General features: G+C 34.8%; 1 protein-coding gene across 1 annotated transcript; it reads left to right on the forward strand.

Annotated features, from left to right (window-relative positions):
- Window positions 1–9,761: 9,761 nt before the first annotated feature.
- Window positions 9,762–20,073, forward strand: LOC111508306 (peptidyl-tRNA hydrolase 2, mitochondrial). The gene is made up of 4 exons (XM_023163758.2): window positions 9,762–10,155; window positions 10,207–10,488; window positions 10,540–10,622; window positions 19,792–20,073. The coding sequence occupies exons 1-4, from the start codon at window positions 10,075–10,077 to the stop codon at window positions 19,991–19,993; spliced, it is 648 nt and encodes a 215-aa protein (XP_023019526.2). The 5' UTR covers window positions 9,762–10,074; the 3' UTR covers window positions 19,994–20,073.
- Window positions 20,074–25,326: the final 5,253 nt, after the last annotated feature.

The following is a 25,326-nucleotide window of genomic DNA, read 5'->3' on the forward strand; positions in this document are numbered from 1 at the left end:
ACCATGAGACGATATATTGCACTGTACAAATTGATATTGAAGGAAAGAAAACAAAACAAAAAATTGGTCGAATATATAGCAGGGGTAACTTTCAAAAATTCAATACTTTTTGTGCAAATTTTGACTGGAATAATACCTTATCAGCAGCAGATCCATTCCAAAGTTTTTATTCAAACATGACCAGCCTTTTCGAAACATGTTTCCCTAAACAAAAAATTAAAATTAAAAAAAGGAAACCCTGGACCACAAAAGGAATTAGAGTTTCTGCTAAAAATATGCGCACCCTCCATTACATCAGAAAATATTTGAACAACGTTTTTTTTTGAGGACTATTATAACAACTACCGAAAACTATATAGGACTATTATCAGAAGAGCAAAAAATAACTATTATCACTCTAGAATCAATGACGCTGATAACAAATCAAAAGAAACCTGGAAGATTGTTAACCAGTTGAGAGGCAAACAAAACAAAGAAAATACAGAAATAAAGCTAGATCCCAACGTAATTAACCACTACTACTGCACTATAGCAGAAAAGATAACAGCACCACTTGAGCAATCCCGCGATCCCTCAACATATCTCCAAAACATTCAGGTTGAAGAATCATTTCACTTCTATGTAACAAATGCTGAGGAGATCAAACTAACAATTAGAAGTTTCAAAAATAAAAAAACGTCAGGGATAGACTGTCAATCGATAAAAATTTTTGAAAATTTACCTGGCAACGCTTTGGAGGTCTTAGCCACTCTTATAAATCACTCATTTTCAACAGGAAATTTCCCTCATTTTCTCAAAACGGCGGTAGTCATACCGCTATCCAAAGGAGGAGATCAAAGAGACCCAAGTAATTTGAGACCAATTTGTTTAATTCCTACCCTGGCCAAAATAATTGAAAAATTAGTCAAGTATAGAATAATAGAATTTTTAGAGGCCAACAAAATAATTAGTGATCATCAATTTGGTTTTCAACAAAAAAAGGGCACAAATGATGCGATTTTTAATTTTTTAGAAATGGCCTATAAAAACATAAATGATGGGGAAGCTCTGGTTGCGGTATTCTGTGATTTGTCGAAAGCTTTTGACTGCGTCAATCATGGAATACTGCTACAGAAGCTTCATCATTATGGATTTAAAGGCATGGAATATAATTGGATGTGCTCTTATCTAGCAGGAAGAAGTCAATTTGTCAGGACATCGACACACTCTTCTATACTAGATATCAAGTGTGGAGTACCCCAAGGATCAATCTTGGGCCCTATCCTTTTCCTCCTCTACATAAATGATCTGGCATACATAAATATCAAGGGAAGGTTCACAATGTTTGCCGACGACACCACAATTCTGTGGCATGAAAAGAATATAAACACCCTGCAGAGTAACGTGGAGGGTGATCTCAAGACAGTAAAACAGTGGTGTGATGATAATCTTTTAGCATTCAACACAAAAAAAACCAAAGTAGTCACTTTCAAGTGTACCCTAGCAGAACTATTTCTAGGGGAAACCATGATTGAAGATAACCCATCTACGAAATTCTTGGGGCTTCAAATAGATGGTAGACTAAAATTTGAGGACCACATAACAAACCTTAAAAAAAAAATTGCCTCAGGATGTTATGCTCTCAGAGTGGTTTCAAATGAATTGGGATTCCAGGCGGCCAAATGTGCATACTATGCATTGGTAGATGCACATTTGAGATACGGAATAGCGTTCTGGGGAGCATGCACATCCCAGTTATTCGATTCTATCTTTGTAATACAAAAAAGGGCAGTTAGATACATTTGCAAAGCCCAATGGACAGAATCTTGTAGGCCGTTATTCAAAAAGACTAAAATATTAACCCTGACGTCGATATTCATTCTAGAAACAGCAAGCCTAATATACAAAAACAAGTTCAAATATACTGAAGGTAACATAGCATATGATACACGACAGGTTGATCAGCTTAGAACTACAAAACCAAACTCGACTTTAATAAAAAATTCTGTTATTTACAATGGTTTAAAAATATTCAACAAGGTACCTTTGTCCATAAGAGTATCTGAAAGTTATGAAATATTCAGGAAAAACCTAAAAAATCATCTCATCGACAAGGTTTATTATAACTTGACAGAATATTACGATGATTAACTAAACTCATGACGAAATAATTTTATTTATACAAATTTTAATTCTATTGACAACTTTATTTATACAACATTAATTTCATTTATACAATATTAATTTTATCTATACAAGTGTAACTCTAATTTTAATCTTATTTTAATTTTAATTTAATTTTATCTTACAATTTTAATTTTTTAAGACAATTTTATTTATACATAAAAACTTAATTTATACATATTTATAAGATACTCTCTCCCTCATCTATGATCTGAACTTAGTATTATTTACATTGTAACTTAGTGTTCAATAAGTACCTGCCAATGGAAAAAAGCTTATTCCCTATTTCATATATTGCATCTATCGTATGGTAACACGCATTAGAGTTACAAAGTGTTTGTCAACAAGATGTTAGTTCTTAAGACATTAAACGATATTAAAGCATCGTCATCCTCATCTGTACCTGCAACATGTACGAGGGATTGGAATGGAGTCGTTTCAGGCTCTTCCACTGTCTCTTGTTTGACTTCGGTTTTTGCCTCATTATCAATGGGGTAGTAGCTGACTGTGTTGCTGTTTTATTAGCTATTTTCCTCAAAGGAATAGACAGAGGTTTGAAAAATCTTTGCAATGACTCATCTTCTTCGGATTTGCCCAATTTCAGAGCCAAATATTTTTTTCGAATGATGCGTGCAATTTCGTTGATTTTATTCTTTCGAATAACATCAACTTCTTTTCTCAACGGTTTCATGATGGTGAATTATACTACATCACACACTGTGTATACTTATATATTTGTCGAATCCTTGACGATAACGTCCACCATTCTTATCGAAATCTTTCATTATTACAACGGTTCCATATCGATATTGCCAACATTCGGCACACATTCTCTTGAATTCATCGAAAGACATGTCGGGAGTGACGTGTTCATCGAATACATGTTTCAAATTCATTTCATCCTGTTTGAAAAGTACAATCATATTGCAATTGTCTCGTATCAATTGTTTGGGAATTTTTGAATATGTCTGACACAGTTAGGCGGCGTCAATGTTCTTATGCCTGTATACAGAATAATATTCGCAAATTTTCTGTTGGCCATCGCATGCGACATCATCGAAAATGAATATGGAATTTGATTTGGCTTCGTGAGGGCTTATGATATCCTCATTTTCCCTGAACGGATAATATCCGAACCCCTTGACTTTACTGAAAATTTCTTGAACCACTAGATATTTAGGTTGATACAATGATTTTGAATATACGTAGATAGTTTCAAATTTGGCGCCATTCTGATGGAAAAGCAATGTTAAGATAGCGTTTGTCTTTCCACAACCACTCGGCCTACAAATTATTGCACGAAACGAATTGGGTAAATAATATACCGTGCTTCCCAACTACACTACTATTGTTGGCTTCATTCAAAAAGTCTAAATTTTCAATAGGTAATGTCTTGTCTTGTTGAACGACTTTCATAATGTGATGTTGGACAATGAGTGCGCTACGATTATAAATAAAAACATCACAGTCATCACCCAATTATTCTCAATGTTGACTTACTCCGGTGCAGGTGTCATCAATTCGATTATCAATAAGCTCCCGTTCGAATTACATCTACCTGGTTATCAGTTTTGCGGACCAGGCACCAAATTGAAAAAGAGATTGGAACGCGGTGACACCGGTGTGAATCCTTTGAACGAATATTGTAAAGATCACGATATCGCGTACTCTCAAAGCGACTCCTTAGAAGACCGTCATAAAGCAGATCAAGTGTTAGAAAATAGAGCTTGGGAACGGGTTAAATCGAAAGACGCTAGATTTGGTGAAAAAGCTGCAGCTTGGCTCGTAACTACTACAATGAAAGCGAAACGTAAGTTTGGCATGGGGTTGTCTTTTCGACGTAATATGCTTCAAAAAATTACTAAAAATTAGAAGCCACATCCTACCAATATTAAGAAATCTAGTGTTTCGGCTTTGCGAGCTGCTAAAATGGTATTGAGTCAAGCTGGAGGACGTAAAAACATACGGATACCTAGGATAATATAATTCGAAGCAAAATCTGGAGGAATCCTTTCCCTCATACCTATATTCGCTGCCCTTTCAGCTTTGGGTTCGTTGGCAGGTGGAGCGGGCGCTATGGCAAAATCCGTAATAGATGCTAAAAATTCCAAAAAGAAACTTGAAGAAGATTAACGTCACAATAAAGCTATGGAACATATAGGTTCCGGTTTGTACCTACGCAAAACACCTCGAGGATTTCGTCTGTTCCTAAAGAAACAACAGCAACGCAAAGAGCGAGGTCTTTACTCGAAAAAGCAAAAAAACTCCTACTGAAGCTACCCCATGAGGCATTATACGATTGGGAAATTAAAAAATGTGCCCGTCAACTGAGAATTCCACATTTTCGTGGAGTCTTTATGCGCGACACGTTGCCAACTCGTGGTCCTCGGCTGCGAGAATGTGCTTTATTGAACTTGGATTCTCGATTGAATGCAGGCACTCATTGGGTAGCTTACATTAAAAACGGCAATGCTGTACAATATTTTGATAGTTTCGGTAATCTCAAACCTCCAATGGAATTGGTAAGATATTTTGGGGGGGTTAAACGATTACATATAACAATGATCAGTATCAAAATTTCGACCAGAGTAATTGCGGACATCTGTGCCTACAGTTTCTGCTCCATAATGTCTGCAAAAATGGTTGGAGATAAATCTTTGAGAGATTTAACCGATGCTGAATTGAAAACTTTATCGATCGACTATTTGATTGCGAATGCTGAACCTTGGGCATTATTGGATGTTTGGCATATATTACCAAAGGACTACCAACATCGATTTGCTTTACAGATTCGTTTACCATGTTTCATCCGTTACCGACATGAGGTACCACCTACATCAGCTGCGTTATCGCTACAAAAATCAATGTATTATGGTCTTGTGAGTTCGCAAATAGAATGTTATTATTGCAGAAATAAATAATTTTTATTCAAAATGTTGTTGTTTCAATCATTATTTAAGGAGATGACATACTGACATTATATCAGTCATGTCTATGATTGTCATTCCGAGTCATTCTTCGACACTCTCCATCGATTTCAATCCACCAATTCGATTAGATTCTGATTCTGAATATACTTTGGCTTTGCTCAGTTTCCCTTCGTACAACAGTATACCCAACATTGAAGAAGGTACGAAATTCTACTACTATGAAAACGCTGACAAAACTAAACAGAAAAGCATAGATATACCTGTTGGATCTTACGAAATTGGTGACACTGAAGAATTAATAAACAAATACATCACGAATAAAATGTTCAAGGAAAACCCTTAGGATTTTTTCTATCTAAAACCGAATAAAAATACGCTGAAAAGTGAAATATTCTGTCTGAAGCATCGATTGATTTCCGACCTGCGAATAGCTTGGCTCACATACTAGGGTTTTCATCTACTCTTCTCAAACCAAACTTACATCACGAATCCGATCTACCTGTGGATATCATTAAAGTACGCACCATACACATAGATAGCAACATTACGTTTGGAGCCTTCTACAATGACACACCGACTCATACGATATACGAATTTGCTGTTGGTGTTGATCCTGGGTATGCAATTGACGAAACACCTAATCACCCCATTTACCTAACTATTGCACATAGAGACGAAATAAACAATATTACGCTGCGAGTGCTCGACCAACATTCTAGGCTCATTGATTTCCGAAACGAAGAAATAATAATTCGTTTGGAATTGAAACGGAAGTATGGTGCTGACTATCTATAAAAATAATTCACCTTCGTACCCCAAGTCAGTCTTCACCAAGATCTTCACCAGTCGACAACTATTGACAACGGAAAATAAATTGTTTCTCTTGGTTATCATGTTGTCCAATCAAGTGTTCAACATTTTCCGAAAACCGCAAATCGATGAGTCCATACAGAAGGTAGAATGGCGGACCTACTATCCATATGTCAAATCTTTTCGCAACAACGATGTTATTGAAATCAACATCAATCAATCTGATGCCTACGATACTTTGTACGATAGTCTGCTGTTCATTAGTGGAAAAGATGAGAAGACCAAAGGGGACGGTAAGGTGTCATTCGTAAACGATGCTGGTGCTTTCATGTTTCAATCTGCTAGTTATGGGCAGAATGGTAAGGAATTGGAAGCAGTTCGTGAACTTGGAATTGTTAGTACTGTTAGAGGCTTCCTCATCTCCACCGACGAAGATATCAAACACTTGGCCACCTCCGGTTGGACTTTTCCCAACAATACAGGCGTGTCAACACAACTCATCTATCATTCAACATGCTCATACCCATCAAGCATTTTTGAATATTTTCAACGATTATCAGTGTGTTTCCTACGGTAAATATACCATTCGATTAGTACGAGCTGGAGATGATAGCAACTGTTCCAAAATAGAAGAGATTCCTGCTGCACTAATACCGAAAACGGAAGTTAAATTGGAAATTGAAAATATCGAACTGAAAGTTAAACGAATTTTTCCGCATGATCAAATTAAATTGCAACTTTTGAAAGCTATCCAGGCAAACACTCCTATTCTCATACCGTTCAGAAAATGGGAACTTCATATGCTGCCTGCTCTCACACAAGGTGCAAAAAATGAAATATCGGCCGTCAAGACTTCCTCGTTTCTCGAAAGCTCTCGCTATGTAATTGTATGTTTCCAAAAAAATCGTGACTACACTGAAGTCAACAATGATCCAACAATATTCAATCATTTGAATATCATCAATATAACGCTCACTCTAAACGGTGAGAATTAACCCAAGGAAAATATGCATTTGAATTTTGCAAAGGGGAATTTTTCGCAAGCTTATTTTAACTACTCACAATTTGCTCTCAGTTACAAATTGGCTAATCAACATAATCCTCTTTCCTCTTCTCACTTCCACCGTCTTTACGGACAAAGCTCTCTTTGTCATCGATTGTTCCAGAAGGGATGAGAGCATCAAAAGTTCCAGTGTTGATGTAAAACTTGAAATCGAAGCATCCAAGGAATTTCCTCGAAATACTAGAGCCTATTGCATCATTGTGCACAACACTGTCATAGAACACCTCCCACTCAGCGAAATTATTAAAAAATGGAATTGAACATGTGATTTTGCTTCAGAATCAATCGAAGAGTCAACATGAGAATAGCTGTTGTAGATATTCAAGGCTTCACCGTCGAGCAAAAATTCCATCCTAAAGAAATAGCCATTAGGATTGGAATTCAGTGTAGTAACTTTTTACTGCTGCTAAACACACCATTTTTCTGTTTGAGTAAAGAAGATCGCCGTACCGCCTGTTACTTGGAGCGAAACATTCACGGATTGAGGTATTCCTCTGGCTTTGTGGAATATAATCAATTGGATGCCATCCTCACGGAAAATCTACAAGGGGTCGATGTCATTTATGTGCGAAGACATCAAAAACGTGACTTTCTAACTGAAAGATTTCACGAGTTGAATATACCTACACGCGTTGTGAATTTGAAGGGCTATGACAATACAACATGGATGGTTCCCAGATTCGACAACAACGAAGGTGTCTCACCCTGTATGCATCACATTCACAAGCGAACCAACTACAATTGCAGTCTCCGAAACGTAGATATTTTATACAAATGGCTTTGTGATATATCACCAAAATAAAAATGTATAATAAATTTCTATTCAAAATAATTTCTTCTTCTTTATCTAACCTCACCGCCTTATGATACCCTCAAAAAAATTAGAAAACGTATGCAAAACGGTCGAAAACGCACGAAAAACGATCGAAAGCGCACGAAAAACGATCGAAAACGCACGGAAAACGGTCGAAAATACATGCAAAACCGGCGCACGAAAAACGGTCGTAAAGACACGAAAAACGGTCGAAAACGTACGGAACATCGTTTTCCTTCGAAACTTATGCAAAACAACGTATTTTGAAATGTCATTGTCGAATACTTCGCTCCCCCATTGCCCTCACGTTGAGTCCACAATGCTCAACCTCTCGACACTTTTGGATCTCCTCTTTCTCCTGATGATGCTAACTTGGTTAACAAAGATACGAGAATTAGTGCCCTTTTGGCATGTTGGAATGCTAGACTTCTGTTGAACTGACTTGTTTTTTCTTAAATGGCATATTTTGACGCACCCTGCACACTTCGACGCCATGTTTTTTTCTCTAAATGATGTATTTTGAGACATACTGTACACAGTCGTATTCCTAACCCTTCATTTTCAAACCGGCAACGCTACATTGCCCCATAAACAACGACGAATTTTACAACCGGTAACGCCGAACCTGCCATTATTTCCCAAATCTAAGTATCCGGCAATGCTACATTGTCCCATATACAATGATTTATTGTACAACCGGCAACACCTGCTTGCGCTAGTAACCGGTAAAACCTCGATACCATCTCCATCTCTCTTTGCCTCGATTACGTCACACGCATCTCTCGCTCTTACACACACATACACATCTTTACATGAAATATTAATTATTTCCCAAATCTAAGTATATTTTCCTATCTTCAATATGATAATGACAATTACATTCCACGGAAATAAAAAAAAATGCTGTCAAGTATATAAAATGAGTCAATTTCGGTCCCGACAAATCTTACGCTGTAAATACCCAACATTCGCAGTTAATTTCAATATCTTACGTTGGTGTAGAGGCTAAGGACGATGTCTACTGCGTGGACAACCCAGGTTCGAATCTCATAACTATAAACCTTTTTTAATTAGAATCACCTCACTGGCACGAGACAAAGGGACCGAGGGGTGATGCGGAGTCTCAAGAGGGCCTGAGCGGTGATGCGGAGTCCCAAGGGGGCCGATGGCGGAGTACTAAGGGGGCTGATAGGTGAGGCGGAGCACCAAGGGAGCCGAGTTCCATGCTTGAATCGCTACGATACTCGTTCCATCCTGCGTCGATGACATCACACGTTTCTCAATTCCACTCACTAAAGTTTCTCTCTGAAATACTTACCAGCGACACATGACTTTGAAGTGGTCTCGTTCCCGCCTTGTTCATCTACTATAGAAGATAGTTCATCTGATTATGACTCGAGCGAAAGAGCTATCGCTCTTTCGCTCGGAAATGGGATATGTTCAAAAAAATACAAAAAGTCTCGAAAACAAACTTTTTATTAACATTGTCTGATTCCGGATTGAAAGGATGGATTAGTCGTGTCGCGAATGATCGTTCAAGAGCTCAGTATGACTATACGTAGGTGAAAAAATTTATTTTTATTTTTACTTTTCAAAATCATTTTTTCAAGCAGAGAAATATTTGGTCGAGACGACAAATTTCAAAAATTAACTGCTGTAAACTTAGAAAATTAGGTACCATCCACTGATTTGAACGATTGAAAATTATCATGATCCTGATTACTTACATTAGTGACAGCAGTTTGGTGGTATCTGAACGGTACGCAAACTACAAACTGTAAGTTCTGTGGTATTCAATTTTGGATATGGCGCATGAGTCAACTGATTGTGTCAGATATACAAGCGTAGCGGAATATGAAGCAGTGTGGCGGAATTTTGATTCATGTGTAGCGACTTTATAGTTCTACTGGTTGGCAACACTGGTATGATGTGACACTACACAGCATGACAGCATATTGTCACAGAACACCCTAACTATAGGTGTTCTGTGATATTGTTGCCTATGCTGTGATACGATGCAGATGAATGAAATTTCCTCTGTGCCCTGAATATAACCACAAAAGTGTAACGTAAAACGTAAACATTAAACATAGGATACGACGAAAGAGAATATTATTGGATTATTGTTCAACTTTAAATGAGTATTGTCTAAAAACTGTGTTCAGAGTAAAAATCGAGAAGTTCTCGAAATTGTCGAATATCTCCATCTTGGGCTCGATTATACCGACTCAATAAACCACTGGTAGGTGTGTTCAGCTTTTTACCACAGTAACTTTTTTTGAATCATTAAAACAATGAGTGAATCATGGGAACCAAATGAGGATTTTCTACATGAGTTGGTTTCAATGGGAATAAGTCTTGAAAAGGCAAATGAGGTGGGTAATTAATTTAAATAATTTTATTTTTTGATGTGAGTATTTTTGTAGGCTCTTTTTGTTACAGAAAATGTGTCACTTGACAGAGCAGTTCAATATATATTTAGGGATCATGGTGAACCTGAAGATTTTTCATCAACTCCTCAAACATTATCAGAAGAGGAACATGAACACAGAGAATCCCATGAAACAATTCCTCAAAGAGTTTCAAATGAGACAGATCCTCAAAGTGATGAAGATGAAAGCTCAGATGATGAAGAGGAACAGTACTATAAAATGAGTTTTGTTGTCAACATGTCTTTGAGAATGGGAGTAGGGAAAATTGCAGCACAAGTATATTGATTGTATTAATATGGTATTTTCAATTAATGAAGTTTTTTATAGGTTGGACATGCTTGTTTAGGTTTATATCAGGATTTGATAAGACATAATGAACAAAAGTCATTAGAAAGATGGGAGAATATGGGGTAATTTTTTTTATTATTTTGATAATTCTTATGCATGTTCGAGATGAAATTATAAAATTATTGTAACTTACCATTGTAGAGGTGTAGGGTCGACATACCAGTTATAGCCACTGTAAGGATTATTTAATAGTTTATGAATTGTATTTTGCATGAAGTTGATGTGTGGTTATGTTCTATTATATAGAATGATAGATCGCTTAGTCCTTGTTGTAACCATTTGTAAAAGAAAATAAAGCGATCCTTTCGTAACAATAAAAAAAACAAAATAACGGAAAACTGCAGTTTTTCCTATTATAGACACTTTACTTAAATAAAGATTAATTTATTTACAAAAAAAGTTTCATGGTTATTATATAATATATAATACACCTAAGTGTCATTAGGAATAATCGCACATTTGGCGAACAGAGAATAAACCTCGAGAATTAACTTTTTCAGGCTCCGTTATTACTTCAATCACTTTGTCTGAAGAGTACCATGTAATATCAGCTACATCTGGCCATTTCCAGTGTAATCCACTTTTTTCCATCGCTGAGCACTTAATATCATTTTCATCTATTTTTAAAATCTTAGCAGGATAATACATTCGATCATTATGAACGATTACATAAGAACCCAGATCCCATTTCTTAGTTTCTTCTTTTGTCTTTGCTCTAATCGTATTTATCATATCTTTTGGAGGTGTGAGGCGGCTTGATAGGTCATCGTTTATTGATGGTACTATATCTGTGTGTTTTCTTTTTAAATTTTTTATTTTTTTTGTTTCTATCGTTTCTTTGTTAAGAATGTTCCTCTGCTTTTCTTCTTTCTTGCGTTTTCTTTGATTTTTTTCCTCTTCTTTTTTTGACAATTCATCAGCTTTAGCTTGGGCTATCCGAATCCACTTGTCGGTAGTCAAAACTGAAGGCAGGTCATCCTTTTTTCGCTTTTTTATTGAAGCTTTAGGCTCGGGATACTGAAGAACATCTTGCAGAATATCTTTAATAGTGTTTTTAGGCTTTATAACTATATTCTGATCGATAATTAATTTTTTGGCGTATTCTTATCATCCTCACTCATTGCTAACTGATCAACGGAATCTGTATCACTTATATTTTCTACGTTTTGAAATTTCGTCGCTTCTGCTCTTTCTGTAGATTTTATATCAATTGCAGGGGTATCGGTGTCACTATTACCGAGATCAAGATTGATATTGTCACAATTATTGATAGTTGGTGCATCACTTATTTTTGTATTAGCTTCAAAATTTGAACTGGTGTCGATATTTGTGTCATTATCATCATTCCATTCTGGAAATTCAAAAATGATATCTTCATCTTCATTGATCTCCGTATGGTCCCTATCTAAAATTTCTAGAGGTGCATCTTCCAGAATTCCATTTGAAGGTAGTTCTTTTTCAATAGTAACCGTATCTGAGGCTTCTCTACGACTCCTCCATAACTTATATAGTTCTAAGTATGTGATATCTCCCTACCATTCTTCCTTTCTTTCAAATGTTTCGTTAAATAGATCTAAAACAGTCCTTTTATTAATTTGTTTTTTTATGCATCTTAAGGCTACGTTTTTATCAGGACTTTGGTTAACTTCTCGAACACGGGACTGTGGTTTCATACATTTACTATAATTAACAGCACTAGGATCAAGCGGAAATAGTCCTGATGTTCGAAAGCCGGCAATTATACTATCTTTAAAATTTCCATTTCGGAGAACTTCGTTTAAAGCAGCGGGGACGTCTTTTTTTTAAGATTTCACCGTCATGGTTAAATAACCAGTTTCTTGTGATTTTTTTCCAAGCTTGCTTAAGAGGGAAGAAAAATGCGACGTCGAGTGGCTGCATAATATGGGTCGAATTTGGTGGAAGACACACTAAAATTATGTTTTTTTCTTGACAAAAAGTGCTAATTGGAAGCGACAAATGTGATGAATGACCATCTAGAAAAACTACAACAGGACGTTGAATATTGGTGTTTGATAGATAAGGGTCGAAAATATTGGCAAAATATTCAAAAAACTGTTCACTCTGCATCCATTCACTGTCACTTTTGCCAATGCTCCAGTTTATAGGCGCTGCCTCCAAAACTGATTTAGGCAAGCGATCATACTTGAAAATTGTTAATGGAGCAGCCATTTGACCTGCAGCGTTTACTGTTATTAAAGTTGTAACATTGTCTTTCTCAGACGTTGAAGTTATGTTATAGATGTTTTTTCTCTTTTCTCTCAAAATCAGTGCTCCTTTTGGTGACAGAAACACAGCGGTTTCGTCCATATTCCAGACTCTTTCTGGTTGACTAAAAACTTCAATATCTTCAATTGAGTTCTTGACTTCGGCAAACTAGGCCCTAATCTTTTGTTCGGTAACTGCAGCGCTGGCTTTGTTAATATATTCTGAGTGTTTTTGGCTTATTCGAGGATGACGTTTCAAGAAGGATTCGAACCATTTCCAATATTTGCTGAGTAGAATACATTAGCCCTTCCTTATTAACTGGAAACCCATGGCTTGCGTTGGTCAATATCCACTTTTCAAGTTGGTCATCAATGTCCTTACCTAAAAACGAATTTGTTTTCAAGGTACTTTTTATTAGTAGTTGTCTAACATCCTTACCTAGAAAACATTTTTTGCCAACTTTTTCCATCTTGGTCGAAGTTTATCACTTAATTTATCACGCAAGGTTGTTCTAGGCACCCCAAAACTCTTGCTGGCCTTTGCCACCGCCGTTCCATCTTGTTCGACTGCTTGAAGTGCATGTGCAAGTTGTTCTTCTGTGTATTGATGAATAGGACCTTTATTCCTTTGTCCAAAATTATGGTCCTTTGACCTTTTTTCTTTTTTGTCGGTGCCATTTTTGATGAAATATTTACGCTAAAAAAAACATGGCTAAAAATGGCACAACATTCGTCTAAATATAGCCATCCCATTGGCTAATATAGAGAAATGTCTTATTATGTGTTCTATTTATAGCCACCTGTTATTTATAAAAACACAAGCCCAAAAATTACTAAATAGACACAAATAAGCACAAACAATATATAAATGTGCAGACAGCAAATTATTAGTGCCAATATTACCAAACATCTACTATAGGGTTTGTTACTCACCTGAGGTGCTTAGTAAACACGATACTAATTCTAAAAATGCGACAAGTCGGGAAACACATTTGCATAAATTTGTAGGTTAGCTTCGCAAATGCCATACACAAGTGTGACATTAGGCATGAATGTTTGAAGACCGATTTTAGCCCTTAAGCCAGCACAACCTAAGCTATATATCTTAGTTATGAGAGAAAAACACAGAAAGTGGCTATAACTGGAGGAATGACTATAAGTGGTACGCCTACCCTAATAATTTCTGCCTGAAATAATAATGTTGCATCCCTAATACTTTCCTTTGGAAATAATGATGCAATAATATGAAATATTTTAGTAAATTTGATAGTGAAGTCATAAATAAAACATTATTATTGGTCTTATAATAGTTAAAAAATTGACACAACAAAAAATTAATTTGAGTTTGATTGTTTGATAATATATATTTTTAATACAAATCATGAAATTTTGAAACAAAAATTATTTGGTGCTCCGGGGTGACTTCATTGATTCCAGTGGCGCATTTGGTTTTTCAGCTTCAGGAAAACCTGGAAAAACCTGCAGCACCACATCATCTGAAGATCTTGATCCACAAAATAAAAAAATATCGTTTGTGCAAATAATGGATGATAGTTTTTTTATGAAAAATAGTGCTTCTAAAATAACTACTTCACTACTGACTTATACATTATCTGTCTCAATTTGTACACTAAATTTCATAATTGAAATTCACAGAAATTCTTCATGAAAAATGCTACACAATCCCTTAAATGAAAAATTCTACCCACAGAATTTAGTGTAGGTGATGTTTTTTTTGTATCCCACCAACATGGCTAGAATAATCAGAAGAGCCTATCAAAGAAAAACCACCAATGATGTTATTGATAGTATCAATAACAATTTTAAGAAACATTTCAAGTTCTCTCACCAAAAATTCTGTTGTTTTGGATGACATTAGAAGTGTACTTTGGATTACAAATCAAACACCATAAAAATGACTAGCATGGCTATTCCAGTTTTGGAATTTACCAACAAAACACACTATGTTCAAAAACTGTATCCTGTTTTGAATGACACTTGTCAACAACATATCAGCATTATTTTGAACACATTGCTACACATCCTCTTTGTAATCTCTACATCATTCTCTTTTGAGATGAGCTGTTGCACATTTGATATGAATTCCATACTGATAGTATGTGTGTACTCTTTCACAAGTCATAAGGATTGATGAAGATCCTCCTCCCCAGTGATTGTCCAAAATATACTGCTGATGAAAAATGGGATATTTTTGTGCTCAAAAATATAGGTCCACTTTAAGATTGAAAACTTGAAAATGTTAGCGAAATTTATTATCAATAATTTTTCATTCATTGTTATTTCCCATGAATAATGTCAGTATCAAATTCTATTATTAATGTTTGGCATACAAATTGAAAAAGAAAAAGTGTAATTGAATTTCACTAGAAAGAAGTTGCCTTTTTCATCTAGAAGAAATATCTGGGGATGATGTGTTTATAAAAGTTTGTATTTCATTATATTGAAGCCATCTTACACATTTCTTTCTATATCTTTGTAGCCTCATGGGATTATAGTATTTGTCTACTGATCTTTTCATTACGCCCATTCCAACAATATTTCCTATTCTAATTTATAGAGGTCTTTTTGTAGGATATTTGTCATATTCTTCTAGGAATAATTTAGATTTCTCATGAATTTCTTGCCTCCTGTGAAATATAAAGAGCTATCCTATACCCCATTGTTGCACTACCTGCAGCTATGCTCTCCATAACACTTTCCTGTTCTCTGAATGGACAGTGAGAAGCCGTGTAATTATTTTGAGCAGATCCCTGCCCTGTTGAAGCAGTTTGTCAGTTTCTTCTTAGATGGACCCTTTATAAAAGTGCTCTTGTGTACTTTCCCAAGTATCTTGAGAACTTATAACCCATGATTTATGTTAAACATTTATAAAAACATAGGAAGTTTCAATTCTCATTTTTCATGATGATCTCCTACCACATAGTAACGACTACATCCATCAATTCATTTCATAGATGTTTCATGTGCCAAGTCAAAATACAATAATATCAAATTCTCCCATCGTTAATTAAAAACTTTAATTATTATCCTAGTTACAACCATTGAAGTTGAATAAATTCTAAAAAGATCATCGCTGATGCCATGTCCTGGAATCGATGAAATATGTGGAATAGTGCTAAATCTATAGTCACTGCTCTAAGTAAACTCATATCTTTTGTCTATGACACGTTGAATAGAAAGGAAACTCCGCTTGTGCTCAATTATGATCTAAAAGAGACATTTGATATCGTAGTCCATAAGATGATGCTTGATAAATTAGAATATCTGGGTGTTAAAGGAATAGGTAATGACAGCCTGAGCTCATATTCAGTTGCGAAAAGTCAGTGTATAGTGTTAAACAATGGTATATTTGACATACAATATGTTACTTAAGGGAGGTACCTCAGGATTCCGTACTTGGGCCACTCTTATTCATAGTTTCATGAATGACCTAACTTTTTTACAAATTGTGTTCTCAGCTGACACGAAGTTTGCCTAAAACACCTAACAGCTCAAGAGTGTTGTGCAAGGGCAAATATAAGCGCCCAAACATTTTATGATTTTTGTCACAACAATAGATTATCTTTTAATACCAATAAAACATTTTTCATGGCATTTTTATCTAAAAATATTAGTTATGATCCTAGTTGAACAATATAAATGAATCAACAAATAATTCAACAAACCGAATCAATAAAAATTTTAGAAGTTACAATAGATCACAAATCAACTTGGGAAGGACATATTAAAAAATTGGTAGCCAAATTGAGCTCTGTTTGTTTTTTATTGAAGCAGTCAGTCAGTTTTGATTATTTGAAAATGGTATATTTTGTTCATGTTTTCAGAGTTCTTTGTCATATGGTCCCATTTTCTGAGGATCCTCAAGTTATACAAATGATGCATTCATTATGCAGAAAAAAAAGAAGCATCATCAAATAGCATGTGAAGAATTGTTCAAAGGAGTCTGCAATCTTAACTCTGCTATGTCTCTATATAAGTTCAAACTTATCATAGATTTTAAGAAACAAATTATCTTCATAAATCAAAATATCCACTTCTATAAAATCATAAATAAGACCAATATATATCAATCATTTTCAAGGATGACTCTTGGTCAAAAATTACATAGATATCAACAAATAAAATATAATAAATATCAGGTATTATGTTCTGATCTAAATAATTAAAGTAAATTAAAACGTGACTTATTCATGTTGAACAACAATTGTCAAGCTGTGTGGTGATTGGAGTGGAGTGCAAGAAGTCTTACTTTTCGGGTTTAGAATCCTCAAAGGGGTTGTAGATGCATATATGTAATTGATGAGTTCTGAGGCATGGATTATCTTAGACTTGGCTTTTGTAATTTTCTTTGTATTTTGTTTATCACCAGGAATGTAATTTCATAATTCTTTGTATTCGAGGTAAGCGTGCATCGCAAATTTCCACATGTAGCAATTTTCACGTCCAATCAGTTTCTCCATCGGTGGTATATCATTGTTAGATGACAGGGTGCTGCTATACTGTTGAATGGTCTTTCTTTAATTGAATTCGGCAGAAACTGACTATGCTCTTACTTAGCAGTTGTCAAAATTGAGTTGAACTTTCCCGAGCGATATCTGGGCTCATATAGCCTGTTGAGAATTGATAATCCAAGACTTGAGTTAAACAGCAAGAGAAGAATGTGTTTAACTCAACTTCACTTATGAAAAACTACAACAATGTCATGGAAACACAATAAAACAAACAAGGCTTATTATGAATTTTTGTTCATTCACTAACAATTTCCAGTATTCTTCATGTTTGCTATTGACCCATTTTCTGAGCTGGTCCTAAACCTAAGGTTTTAGTGTACCCACAGTTGGTTAAGGGTTCATTGCCTGTTACCTAGTATAGAGTGAATCTGTTCCTGTCTGCCTGTTTCTTCAGTTCTTCAAGTCATTTTCAGACAAGTTCCTATTTCACTCTTGGGTCTGTCTGCATTTAGTGCAGCCTGGTTGTGAGGATATTGATCTGATAATTCATTTGAGGTCTCACATTAATTTACCCATTGCAGAGATTGTATATTTTTCCTCCTGGAAGACTGATATGTATTAATTTAATGGGCATGTGTAATGTAAATTTCTACGTGTACAGTGTATTCCAGCTTCCAGCTCTCATCTGATATTTGGGTTACAACCTGTCTGTATACAGGTTTCTGCTGAGTATCTCGGGATAAATTTTTATCATCAACTCTTCACGGTTGATTAATAAGTTTATAAGTAAAAATAGAAAATCTGGCATATAATGAATCAAACAGACACTTGTCCTACACACTAGAACCGTAAAATTTTGCTTGACACACGTTTTACTAATCAAGTTGGCGCATCAGGAGATTATCTCAACAGTCGAGATTCTTTTCGGATACTCCATCCTAATTGGTGAAGCACACGTTGAGATCAGTGTTCTACAGGAATATGGTAAAATGACAATAAGTTTATTTAGCTTACATTATATCAATATCGGGAAACACTGACCTTGTGCTATATTGGCGTATCAATAAAATACAGTTCATGGCCAATTCTGAATCAGTGCCCATTTTAGAAACTAATTTTACAGTTTGGAAAGGCAATTAGTACTATGGTATCTTTAATGAAAAATTTAGTTATCTACCTACCTATTTGATAAACGACTTCAGTGCAAGACTATTGTTATACATTTTCCAATTCTTTTGTCAACTTCAATAAGTAATTTGAGCATCAGTTAGATCAGAGTGTTAAACTCAATTTCGTAGATGGTCATATATTAAATTTAGAATGTGCATGTAGGCGGGCCGATTCAAATAAAAAAATGTACTGAATTATTATAACATTTTATTTATTCAATTATACAGTAGGTATATAATATATGGTTGTTGAAAATCATATAAAAGTTATAAAAGGGGGTAATTATTTTGAGCTCGAGGATCCAGATAACTGACTTCTCTTGTTTTTGACAAGCTCATTGATGTCAGTTATCACATTCGTTGTTAATTATTTCAAGAATTGATTGGAAATGTTTCTTTGGTTTGGTTTGTTTGCGAGGTTTATTCTTATTTATTTTCATGACGAAAAACATCTGCTGACATAAATAGGTACTACCAAACATGCACAGAATTCTTGCTGTATACTTTTTTAATTCTGTTTGGTTATCAAACTCTTGAAATATTGTGTATAAAATGTAAGAGTGTTAAAACTCCTTACATTTTTCTTTCAAAATACTGTCCGATTGAAGATTTATCAGCTCCATTTGCAAACGAACTGGTGCCTGTGTAGCTTAAAAACTGAATGGATTGTTGAAAATTGGAAATTCCATTTCATTCATTTTATGGAACTCTTCAAAACGATTGTTGAATTCCGTGATTAGATTTTACAGAAGTTGAGAATATTGATCTAATTTTTTTTCACTGTGCCAAATGATTTTAAATGAGGGAAATGATATCCATAATTTGATTTTTATCTGATTTTCCCATAACCTCAAATTTGTTTCAAAGGCTTGAATATATGAATACATTCGAGTGACAATCAGATTTTTACCATGTAGCTCTGAAAAACATGATTCTTCTTTCTGTGACACATTGCGTTTCTGTGACACATTGCGATGGCGAGCCATATCATTGACACGACTGAGTTAGATGTTATAAAAAGTGGTGGCTAATAGAAAAATTTCGCAATTCAGGGAATATAAATAAAATCTGTTTTTCTGCAATAAAAAAACTGAATTTCTAAAATGAGTGAAAATTTTAGGGTAATATTTATTATCTTAAAGGTTTCGTAAAATATATTGAAGAAAAATAAGTTTTCATCGTTTTTAACTTTTTGTAACTTCATACTAAGCAGGGAAGCTTATATAACAATTCATAAGGTATACTAGCTTGAACCATAGGAACTCGAAAATAAAGTACAAGGTTTTTCTTTAGTCTATAAGAAAAATGCCATTTTTCAGGGTGTAAATATTTCTTTTAGTAATATAGTAACAAATTTTATTTCAGCGAGAAAAAAATTGTATTGAAAGGCAATGATGATGTTCATTTGAAAGAGCTTTTGGAGAAAGCAAAAGATTTTCATATTCCATGTTACCTAGTTGAAGATGGAGGACTTACCCAAATACCACCAGGATCAGTTACTGTCTTGAGCTTATTCGGTTTAGAAGATGAAATAAACAAACTCACAAAAAATCTCAGTTTGTTGTGATATCATAGTAATCGAAATATTTTAGACTGAATTCACATTGAATGGGATAATCTGTTCATTTATTATATTTACCAAATCTATCATTTAGTTTTTTTTCTAAACCTATATCCTGAAAATTCTATAATAATTTTAAATGCACATTTTCTGCAATTAGGTAGAAAGGTTGGTAGGTCCAAAGTGAGTGGGCCTGTTCAATGCTCCACTGCAACTTCAAACTTGACCAAATGAATTCAGTTTCTTGACAAAGTCTATTATTTGGTGAATAATCTTTCAAGATCAGCTGTCAAGAGTCATACTCTGCCAAAAACTGAAAACCTGATACGGTCGGAGACGGGCCATGCATAGAGTAGGTGCTCTACTACCATGATTTGAATTTTCTTGTGGAAAATAATCATTTGCCATATCGACAGATACTAGAGTATATTAATCAATCTAGTGAGGACCTGACCTTTGGTCAGTCTACGACTGCTTCCGTCGGGTAGGTAAATAAGACAAATTTGTGGTACTCACTGTACCCTGCATTTACAAAATTCCTTGTTGAAATTGTGAAGTCATATTGGTCAGACACCTAGAACATTAGTCGCATTATCTCTCGGAAGAGTGATTGTAGGAGAAATATTAAATTATGTTCCTTGGCAGTATGACCGTCATATTGATTATATTATTACTGAAACTTCACATACTAAAAAAAATCATTCGAGAAGATTAATTTTAGAAATGGTTGAGATGAATAATGAAGAACTAGCGATTAATAAAATATCAGTAAAATTTATATATTTACTTCCATCATTTCACTTTATTTATGTTTTTCCTGTTTTCATATGAATCCGAAGTATTCAGGAAATGTTATCAAATAATATGCAATCGCCCAGTTGTCCTAAAGAAAGCAATAGCACTCACTATAACCAATCTGCGAACGTTAGTTCTTCTTATTCAATCAACCGCTATGTAAACATTGGTTCTATCCCAACTGTCAGATAATCAATGTCTACCACATATTATACAACAACTGCTAAAAATCTCATGTTAAAAGGTGGGACTTGCACAAGTTTCGACTTCTGATGGTTGTCATTCATAAGAGAGCGATAGCTGGTTAACGGAAAAACACCAATATATCATTTTGGATTAAAACGGGTATTTTTGTTGGTCAACGTACTGAAGTGGGATAGATTCACTGATATTCGTAGAATGAATGTTTCCAGAAAGTTTTTTTTTGTTCGTGGTAATATTCAAAACCTGTCTCATTTTGTTACTTTACATGTAGGATCATTGTGGCAACAGTCAGAAGGGTACACTGAGTCAACACCATATTGGACATAAAGAGTAAAGCAATAGTTGCGTCTTCTTCACAGTAGATTCGCGTTGGGCTATAAGCCTTACCACACCAGTCAGTGCGCCGCTCACAAGTGTAGTGTACATTACAGAAAACAATTTGTGATTTGAGAGTGAAAAAGTTAAAAAAATGTAAAATATGTTTTTTATTCATTCCGTATCTATTAATCTTATCCCCTGAGTTATAATGTTATTGCGTCAGAAAATGAAATTGGCGAGAGTGGTATACAGTGTGACGAAAATTATTGAATGTTATATTTTTATAATATATTTTCTATAATTATATTTTTATTTTACATTTTCATATTGAATAATAATAATATTTTTATTTTACAAAATATGCCAAAGAAACGTTATGTAGGCAAATATGTAACCAAACCAAAGAAAACATGAAAGATGCTCTACTAGAAGTCGGGAAAAAAGATACGTGTTGTAGCAAAAGAAAAAAATATTCCATTTTCAACGCTACAGCGATACGCAGCCAAAGCAAAAGCATCGACAATAACAAATTACAAAACATCAAAATAAAATAGGTATTTCGGAAAGAACTCATTGATTTTCTGAAGATTTTCTTGTCCAAAATAATTTTCCAAAATAATCTCCAGAAAATCAATGAGTTCGTTCCAAAATACCTATTTCAAATTGATGTTTTGTGATTTAATATTATTGAATATTGAGTTCTTGTTACAAAACTGTATAATATTGAGTAATTTTCGGTGTTAACAAAAAATAAAAATAACTTTGCACCACTACACTACAAATTCAAAATTTTTCAAAATAAGAGTACTTTACTAGTGTCTTAAAATAAAATTTTGAAAGCTCCTCGTATATTACGTGCGTTTTACTGTATTTTGTTGGTGCATGTTTAGTTTTATCAAGAATAACTTTTTGTCGAAAAACCCTTAACAAATAAGTTTCCCATATTATGCATACTTTGGGGATGACACTGTATAAGAACCACATGCTTGAAGGTGCTCCCCCTGGATCATTAGGATTAGCTACATCATCTGGTTGGATGAATAGCGAGCTATTTGTTTTGTTACTACAATGAAACATTTCATTGAACATACCTTGAGTTCTAAAGAAAATCCTTCATTGTTAATTATGGACAACCATGAGTCGCACTTATCTATAGAAGCTCTAGATTTACCTAAAGAAATCGGTGTAACAATATTTTGAAACTATTTATTCAGCGAAGAATAATAGATTCCACAGTTTAGAAAAAAATATAATGAAATTCAAATTTATTACATTCCACTTTATTTTTCATCAAGTACAATAATAATGCTATTACACTAATGAATTTTCATTGATCCATGAGTTGTGATGTTCGGAGAATCCCAGCCATTTTACATATAGACGACGTCCTTTTCATTTCAAAACTCGCTCCACCAAATATGTATTGGGTTCATGGGTTTTATTCAATTCCATACCATAGAAGGAACTTTTAATTGGCTGTCCGTTCACATCTTCGAGCGGATAACTTATAGAATCTGTTCTATTTACTTTTACAACTTTGAAGTTGTTGAGTTTGCTGTATATGCTTTTTCGAATATGCCTTTATACTTACTGATTCGCACCATATTTCCAATAAATTTTTTTTTCTTTGCGTTTTCCATGCTATTTCTTTGATCTTGCATAAATTGTCAATTTTGTGGATGGTTTTACGTCTGCAGGCTTCATGCCAATGGTACGATTAACTTTATTGTTATATTGACTGGTGATTTTAGGAAGAATATTCAACCAACTGTAATGGCCTTGAAGTGAAAATTCTCTTTAAAGCCAACTTTACAACGTCCTGATGACTCTTTCCGCAATTGCAACCTTTTTTGTGCTCAATGTTGAGTAATTATTGATACGGTGCTCTCTCATTAGCGATGAAAATTTTGAATTATAAAACTCGGTACCGTGATCAGATTGTAAGTTCCTTGGGACATGCTTCGCATCTTTCAACACACTCGCCATAGCTGCAGTAACTGAATCAGCAGTTTTATTTCTCAATAGTCATTAACAGTTGATTACTATGAGGATGTATCTATAACCATAATTTTCTTTAGCATATGGTTGCATTTCCATCAGATCCATCTGCCACAAGTCATAAGATCCCTTTATTATTGTCTTTCGACAGGGAAAATTTCGATGCGTCGGCTTATGTATTTCCTTTCCAACCTGCCATTTTGCATCACTCATATTACTGCTATATGGCTTCTTCGAAGTGATGAAGTTGAGGATTCAGTTCGCTACTGTTCACGTGCATGTTTAACGACTGGCTGTTTAACTTCAATAACTCGCTCAGTAAAAATATCAACCAACTAGGTTATAACACCAATTTGCTTTTCCACATTATTCAATCGATCAGCTAATGCTGAAGTGATGAGTGCATTTTTGTCAATGATGATTCGCAGTTCGGTATTTTTTGAATCAATGTTTTTTTGACGTATCGTAGCGCTGATGCAATGAATTCTTGGAAATAGTTCAGGGTTGATTCCTTGGCTTATTTAATGTGATCGTCAACATATCTTTTAGTGACAGAGTCTTCACCGTCTACAGGTTCACCAATATTCTGCAACCGCTTATTCTGAATGTCATAATCACCATGTGGTGTGAGAATGAATCCAACACCTGATCTTCCAACAAGTGGTTTACTAACACCACCCCTTGTACGCCCAAATTTGTCAATTGTGGTATGCATAGTTGGATCGTCTGTGAGTAACTGAATCAGCTTCATACATCGTGTTCATTATATTACGGTCAGTAGACTAATCCTTCTTCACGTAATTCCTCAATTATGGCTAATATTTCATTATCGTGCCCGGTATGTCCAGCCATTCATGAACTCCAAAGCAATCGAAGGCGATCAACCAGTTCTTCGGGTTAATTCCAATAAGCAAAATCTATATGTTTATTTCTGATATATTTCTTTTGAGTGGGTATTTTGATTATGCCGGCACCTTCTCTACTGGGGTTCTGCAGTAGGTCTCCATTAGATAATAGTGGTAGGATTATTTCTCGATATTTCTTCCAATTATTTGATAGTAGACCCTACTTTCTTTCATTGTGTTTCTATACTGCCTTCGTTAATTTGAGTATATCACCATAAGTGGTCATATCGGACGAGGGGATATTTCCCGATGGTATTTTCATAAATAATAGTTTATATAGTTTTGGGGTACCCTGATTAGTGGCAATAGTTTTACCATTTTTCTCAACACAATTTTCTCATCGATGAACTCCATATCAGCTACACCCACTTGTAAATTTCCCGTTACAGTGTTCATGTGTACTCCAAAGATGGTATCGTATGAGGGATTTCCTGATAGTAACTTTTGTATGTGCTTTTGTACCTCATCATCATTATCAAGCACATTAGATGATTCTAAATATGAAGTTGTCGATGGAGAAGCTTGAAGATCCTTCGAGAAAGCCTCTTCAAATTTCGGTTTTACTCTCACTTTTAACTATATTTTTGGCGGTAAGTGATGTAGCACTCTTTGTTGTCTACATCACCTGATTTATTTGAGATGCTTTTCCAGTATTGGCAGATATTGCTTCCAAAGGTGTTATTATTGACTCATATATTCTTTCGAGTGCTGATTGATCACCTAAGCGACTATTCTTGATATAATTGAATTTTTTCCGAACGGCATTTGTTGCTTCAATTAACTTTTTTTTCGAACACATTTCATCATCATTTTTTCCCTTCATAATGTATTCACTTCAAATATGTGTACAATGAAGCGTCGTCCGCACTGTTTAGCATTCGAATGATTCAATTGTGTTAAGAACGTCAAGGATATATAAAAGCATCAAATCCTTTTCGATAACGTCCATCTAGCACTTCTCGATCCTTATCAATTACTAAAAATCCATATTTATTCTCCCAACATTTCGCACACATATCTTTAAATTGCTTGTATGTCACATCTGGTGACACGTGGTGAGAAAAAATATGATTTGAGATTCATATCATCTTGCTTGAACAGCACAATAAAATTTGCATT

The sequence above is a fragment of the Leptinotarsa decemlineata genome, unplaced genomic scaffold (genome assembly GCF_025532065.1).
Source record: "Leptinotarsa decemlineata unplaced genomic scaffold, Ldec_3_MD MMD2_P_RNA_scaffold_2, whole genome shotgun sequence".
Classification (NCBI taxonomy): Eukaryota; Metazoa; Arthropoda; class Insecta; order Coleoptera; family Chrysomelidae; genus Leptinotarsa; species Leptinotarsa decemlineata.